General features: G+C 37.2%; 1 protein-coding gene across 1 annotated transcript in view; it reads right to left on the minus strand.

Moving 5' to 3' along the window:
* Smp_037640 (hypothetical protein) overlaps positions 1-42 on the minus strand; it is a gene marked incomplete at both ends in the record, with an annotated part of 54,775 nt that extends 54,733 nt beyond the window's left edge. The window contains one exon of the mRNA XM_018795423.1: positions 7-42. Coding sequence (XP_018649737.1) covers positions 7-42 — 36 coding nt within the window. The remainder of the gene's footprint in view (positions 1-6) is intronic.
* Between the last annotated feature and the right edge of the window lie 7,294 nt (positions 43-7,336).

The following is a 7,336-nucleotide window of genomic DNA, read 5'->3' on the forward strand; positions in this document are numbered from 1 at the left end:
CCTCACTTTGGAAGTTTTCGAAGCATCCCCCGTAGTCGACATTTGAAACGGGGTGCCTGTGGAGTTCATGGGTTTGAAGTGTTATAACAAACGCTTTCAGTATCCAATATTTGAGTGGCGAAATTCAATTGTTTTGCTTACACATTCTTTTAGACGAATATGCATGATTTTTATTAAGGCGATGAGTTAAAAATAAAACGTTTACTGTACTTGACTAATAGATCAAGTGTGGAAATTGAGATAGCATATCCAGTTACTTCTCTATTAATGTTACCGATTTAAATATGATGACAAATGGGGGTGATCGTAGAAGTTCAGAGTGTGGTATAGAAGTGCGATTAGATGGAGATGGGACTATCAAGTCAACTATATGAATGAGTGGAAGTGTCTTATTTGAGCAGTGTCGCAATTTTCTTGATAGGTTATTCAGCTAGTAACTTCTGTTTAAACTAATAAGTGCAGTTAAAATGTTAACCGACCTCCAGACTACGGGGTTTGATTTATTGGTATTTGCGATGTTCGTGGATATCTCAGTGACGTTTAGGCATTAAAGCAGACTAGTTTGTTTACTGATAGTTCATAACTGACGGTTGTACTTATTACAAGAAAACATTTAATCTCCATTTAACACAAGATTCATTAATTTTATTGATGCATTTCGTAACGTGCATTATGTGGGACTTGAAAGAGGATATTAAAATTTTGATTCGCATTCATTTTCGTCATAGTTCTTTACTTAAAAATATTTTGAATATATGCTCTTAAACAGTATTGCTATTAATTGTAACACGTTATTTTCTACCGGAAAAACATTAGCCATTGTAATGGTCGATCGATATTGTTAAGTCATCATGGATTTCTAATAAAATCTGTTATTACGGCATAACAACTCAAACGATTATGAATAATAATGTTTTATGAAAAATCATTGACTGTTAGTGACTAGAAGAAGCATCATTCCTGATTTTGAGGGGTGGAGTGGTTTAGCACAACCAAGGGGAAGTTGGTTTTTCCGAAGGTTTCTCTACGTTTGGACTAAAGATTTGAAGTTTCCTAGGTACAATGAGCCCGCCTAGTTTGCACATTTCTATAAATAGCTGTGAAAATATTGGCCTAATTTGTTGTTGTGATCTTAGTTATAATAAGCCTTCAAGATGTCATCAACTCAAAAATAAACTGTGGTTGTCAACCAGGTTTTTGCCTTGGGAGACAGTGTAACTAAGCTGTCCTAATATTTCACTTAGCTCTTCCATTTCTTCATTGACTGAAAGCTAGGCTTCTGTCGTATCTGTATAGTAAAAATCACTTTGTGCTCGTTTTTAGGTCTTCCAACAATCCAAGTATAAGAAACAAACGATATCTCGGAATTAAAATATTCTCATAACTTTAATATTGATAACTGTTGATGCACACATTTATGAAAGGTCAGATATAAATCGAATTTTTGTAGACAGTCACAATTGTTTTACTTTCAGTAGCGACACTTAACATCAAGATCAAACTATAGAATTCAAGTCGTAGATTTTGAAATTCACCTCTCAACTTCCAGTTTCGCTACATTGTTCAAGAATATTCACTACTTTACCATCCTTTGGATCTAGTTTCCCAGGTACCGCCGAAGTTGGGGAGAGTCTTCTCTCCTCCCGGAAATGCTCTTACGTGGTCAGGTGTATAAAGCCACTGTCGGGGAAGTCCTACTCGCTGCTTTCTCTCAGAGAGGTGTTGTTTACGAAAGTAAGAGAAAGTTAAGCGAATATTCGGCGCTTAAACCGGGTTGGTGGACACAGGAGGTTCATATACGGGAGTTGGAAAACCCTGATTCCAAACCAATGGTGCGCATGGGGTCCAGGATCCCGAAGGAACAAGTGGCCTATGGACCTATGATTGATCACCAGCTATCACGGGACTGAATCTTCTTACGTCACTCCACTTCCCTGTGAATTAGACCTTCGGATCAAAGGTCCTGGGTGTGGCCCCCTAAGAAACCACCTGTTTCGGTTTAGACATCCGGGCAGTATTACGGCCTTCATACAAACCAGATGATGATTACCACCGTGAAAACTAATCCTCCTTTAACTCGCATTCAGACAAGTCATATTCACAACCACTTGAGAACATTCGTTCTTATTTCTTTTATACTACGTAACTTATGTATTCCCTTTTATTATCCTTTCGCGTGTCTTATTTTTTGACTTATATAGTACCTCGCTTATGGTGAAAACACTGGCTAGCACCGACCATCGACTCAGTCATTGATGATGTACTAACCCTCATCATCTCTCTGCATCACAATCCTGGACTGAGATCGATCGCATTTCGATCAGCTACCGCTGGCGTGGTCGAAAGCAAAATCCTCCTCTTTTTGGAGTACTATCTGGTTTCTGTTCGCGCCCTTGTTTGCTTTAATCTTACACTGCTTTTCAGCAGCCAATAAATTCATCGTCCTAAACAGACGGATGTCAGAAAATTAGTTGAATCTTCTGTCACCAATGAATATCAGACCTGGCTAGTTTGAAGGCATATGTGAGCCACCCAAATAGTTCAGATGAGCATTGATTGCAGTTGCATGACGCCATGAAAATAGTGAGCAGAGTCGCTGTGTCTTCAAGAAACGTTCCGCTTATAAGCACTGGGTTTTTCAGGTTCCTAACAGCTCATTGAAGCCCGTAGGTTTATTCCGGGTGACCGCGATTCTAACCACAAACGAAGACTGTTTCGTAACGAAATTGGGCAAAGCTTGCTTAAAGATCGTGAAGCCTGGTGGTCGGAGCGTGTTAGTGAGATGGAAAAAGCAACTGCCTCTGGTAACTTTCGGAAGGTCTTTCATCTCATCCTAGTCACTGGCAGCAAGAAGTCTGGTGTGAGTAAAACAACCTATGAAGATGACGAAATGTCAATCATTCACATCTGTCGACGTCTCGGACGATGAGCAGAGATTTCAAGGAACAGTTATCATAATTATTCACAAACAGCTTATGGGTACATAAGTGTTTTGAGGGGACTATTTCGAGTTTCTTCAGAAATGCAATAATACACAAGTTTCGTTACTGTTGGCATAATATTTACCTTATTTAAAAAACACACAGGTTCTGTGTAACCGAGAGAAACATTGGGTTAACTTTGGAAAGAAGCGAGAAAATAAGGAGATAGAAATGAAGGAAACGTGAAACACATAGGTAGTTTAACAAGCTTGTTTGTGGACACAGAGCAGTCATGTATATATCACTAAACGAATGACGAGAAAAAGATTAAAAATAAATAAATGAGAAAATAACCTATTATTGCAGAAAGATGTGATGGTAGAAGAAGTGTTTGTACAGTAATAGTTAGAAACGATGTTGTGAGAGTCTCAATTAATTACAAAGGATAATCAAATATCAATTGGTCTGCCGTTCTGGCAACACCAATCCAACTGTGCTACCCTCTATTGCCGATGACTACGGATCCACGGAACAGGGCAGAAGTCCCCACAGAACTTCAACTCTTGAAGCGCTACAAACAGTCAAGCCCAGATGAATTACCACCCTCCCATTATAAAAATGGTTGTGACTTTCTGGCTAAAAAACTGACTGAGTTTTTTCCAAAGGTTTGGCAATTAGAGAGTGTTCCAACATTGTGGAAGGAATCGGTAGTTCTCTCTATCTTTCGGAAGCGCTTACTTCGTTTCCGTAACGGCCATTGGGGGATAAGTCTACTTTCGATTGCGCCCAAAATTATTGGATTTCGTCATACTCTGTAGATTATTCAAAACCCAAGGGAGATTGACTCCTAAGAAACAGGCTGTTTTTCTTTCTGATGGGTGATATATTGAACATATCTTCACCATCCACCAAAGGATAGCTTCGTAAGTGCTGGTGGTGAAGTGAGTGATAAGATCAATTCAGGTATAATGAAAGCCAGAACGGCTTATGCTAATCTGGACCATCTTTGGCACCTTTGTGATGTTAGATTGGCTGTAAAAGGTCGGATCTACAACGTTTCGGTGAGAGGTTTTTTTATGCTTGTGAGATCTAACCCCTCCAAGTTGAGGATGTTAGATGGTTTTCAGTGTCAGATCATCGTTGTCTCCGAAGGATTTCTGACATCCGGTGACAACATCATTTTGGTTATGCAGATGTTTGGCATCGTGTGTTCATGCACAGCGACGATAATTCAACTGATGCCACCATCTTGAAACATCGACTTCGATGGTTTGGAAATGTTCTACGAATGCTATACAAGAGAATTCAACATCATGCATCACTTTTCGACGCTGGGGCTGGTTGGAAAAAGCTAGTAGGTGGTCAGTATGGCATTGTGCGGTGGTAGGAAAGAAAGCTGCACAGGGCTTGTTTCTGTCGGTTCTTCACAACTGGCTGCTTGGGGTCCGAGAGATGGTGCAACACAGTGGCTAGAGGCGTTATCAGATATGGCTCAGAATAGAAGCCAGCGGTGATTCTGCTTTAACTTCCTTTTACTTTCTTCATTAAAACGAACATAGCTTGTCTAACTTGAAGAGTTCTTTACGGTTTCATTTTTGCTAACCAAACTTCATCTATTATTATTATTATTATTATTTGTTTATTATACTTTAACTCCTTTACCTTGTTCTCCATTTACTCATACGCGTTTTACATGCTCTAGCTCTATACAACCCCATTGTTATTTTGTGGCGTATATGTTTTGGCTGCTCCCTTGTACCAATGTTTATGTGTTAAAATAAGTAAATTGATTATTTAAATGTGTACTATCAAAATGAACTTCTCTGACTTTCAGATGCGTGGGCGAGAATGACAATGATTGCTAAGCCAGACATTAGATAGGATGACAGGTGTTATATGTGTTGTATATATTCCCCTATCCTTACTATGTATTGACTGTTGCTTATTGTTGGATTGTGTCGGATTTGGGTGTGGAAATATATTGACGCTTTAGTCAGGCTAATCTGGTGTTCTTGATCTGAGTTGTGTTGAAGTCCTGTAGGATAGACACTGGGTGGGAATCTGGTGTAGATATTCGTCTAAGGTGAATTAGCGTCCCACATATGTGTAAAAAGTGAAAGGATTGTTATAACAAGAAAGCCTGGAGTTGTAACAAGTATCATACCGTTTATAACACTTTTATAATGCGGTCTTTCGTGATCGCCTTCTGAACTGCGTTTGGGCTTACTTTTTATTTTTATACTAGATATTTGTACAGTATGAAAAATTGAGCTAGAAGTCATTGAAATTGATGCTGATGGTAGTAACACAGACCTTACGAGTTATACTGCTAAAATATCTTGATAAACGTCCTTATTGTAGGAGATTTGTTACCAGAATAAGTATTAGCTGAACAATTTAGACTACTTGACTAATATTTTTGATGTAGTATAGTTGGTTGGTCATAACTTAGCTGTTTTATTTAATTCAACCTTACGTGTTGATCATACCAATTTCACACCTGACTAGCCTATAGAACCTGGTACGAGTAGGGGTTAATGATAACTTGGTGCACTGTTTACCACTCTTCATTGCTCCATTAAGTAGTTATTCATGTATGCGTTAGGCACAGGTGCATTGAAAAATCATACAGATTGTTCCACAGGCCCTAAACATATAGTCAAGAACAGTCGGTGCAAACACTAGTGCGAAATACTTCTCATTTTACCATGCATCCAGGACGTTAAGATTGATTTTCCGTACCAAACGTTAGATAGTCAGTACTACGTCCTTTTATTCCATAAAAACCATAGATCTTTACTCTTTTTACGCGAACATATGCCCGAAATGTTTGTGAAATTTACGCAAGTAGTTAAGAAATAAAAAAACACTTCGACCACGATAAAAAAAATACGACAATAATAACATCGTTACGTGAATAGTTATTTGAAAAGCACTTTGAAAAAACACATGTGTCATCGACAGCGAGAAAATTAGGTCTTATTTAAAAAATTTAACCAACAAATTACATACGCCAAATTGTTTTGTTCCAACGAAGCCTCTATATTTAGCTACGGAACAAATATAAAAGTCAAATGAGTGGAGTCCGACAGAGCCAAAAATAGATCGTGATATCAGCGAGCTAGATTAATTAACATGCTTTGAAAAATGTTGCCTGATATAAGTAATAATGTCCATATGGAATAGAGATTTAAGAACATTCGCTCTCAACTACATCACATTTTGTATTCACTATGTTAGTGGGATATAGATTGGATTAAGCATGTTTTATGCATGATGGTGTTGCTGCGCGCTGATTGGTTAATTTTAAACCGATCAGCCCGGGCATATTATTGCAGAAAAATCTATAAGCTTCTTATGCATATACTATAAATATATGAACGATATTTAAACTATTGATTGCTGATTGCTGTTCACTTATCATTATTATTTGAATACAATTTCATTCCTGTTCAACGTGTTCTGATTTTGGGGTCTTGTCGAGTGTCATCGTATAAGAATACTAAGCAATAGGAATCGCTGGGTCGTTTATATAGCAAAAAAAACACAAATATAACACAAGGCCAATACACATAGTATGCACGTATGCCAATAAGAGACTGACCAGTTTCAGTCCTAACACATCAATGGGAAGATTCAAACAAACAATACTAAATGAATAATTGAGAATAATTAAAAGATTAAAAAAGTAATATTTAATTATTTGTGTTTAAATTATTTTTGTCTAATCTGATTATTTTATTAACAAGAATATACAATTGTTTTGATAGACAAATATCTTCTAGATAAACACTAGACATAATAATATAAATGTGTACCTCCCCTCTCCCCGCCTTACCTAGTTCATCTATACACACACACACATACAAACACACATACATGTACACACATACATAAACAAATAAACCGTTCAACATGTAAAAAAAATTATTTCCATTGATGAGATTTAAAAATGTTATTTATATTTTAGAATAGATTTTGTTTTGTTTTTTTTCTTACCCCCAAAAATAAAACTAAACATCATTTATTTGATATCAAATTTACTTGTAATTTTCATAATCAATCAACCATACACGCAACATAAAAAAAAAGAAATTGTTGGATTCCTTTTTTGATACATTCAAGGATAAATTCACTTGGTATTGTTTGTTTGAATCTTCTCATTGATGTTTTAGGACTGCAACTGGTCAGTCTCTAATTAGTATATGTGCGTATTGTGCGTATTGCCTCGATATAGTCTTAATTCACAAGCATGGTAAGCAAAGATGCATGTTTTTATATATGAGTATTGTTATGCTTAGCTATGTATGTGAAACGTGAGCGACTTTCTATTTTCACAAACCATGCCCCCAACTCTCATATACGCGTACACCTTGCGATCCTACTGGTATATCGGAACGCTGTCTATTATAGTC

Source organism: Schistosoma mansoni, chromosome 2 (assembly GCF_000237925.1).
Source record: "Schistosoma mansoni strain Puerto Rico chromosome 2, complete genome".
Taxonomy (NCBI): Eukaryota; Metazoa; Platyhelminthes; class Trematoda; order Strigeidida; family Schistosomatidae; genus Schistosoma; species Schistosoma mansoni.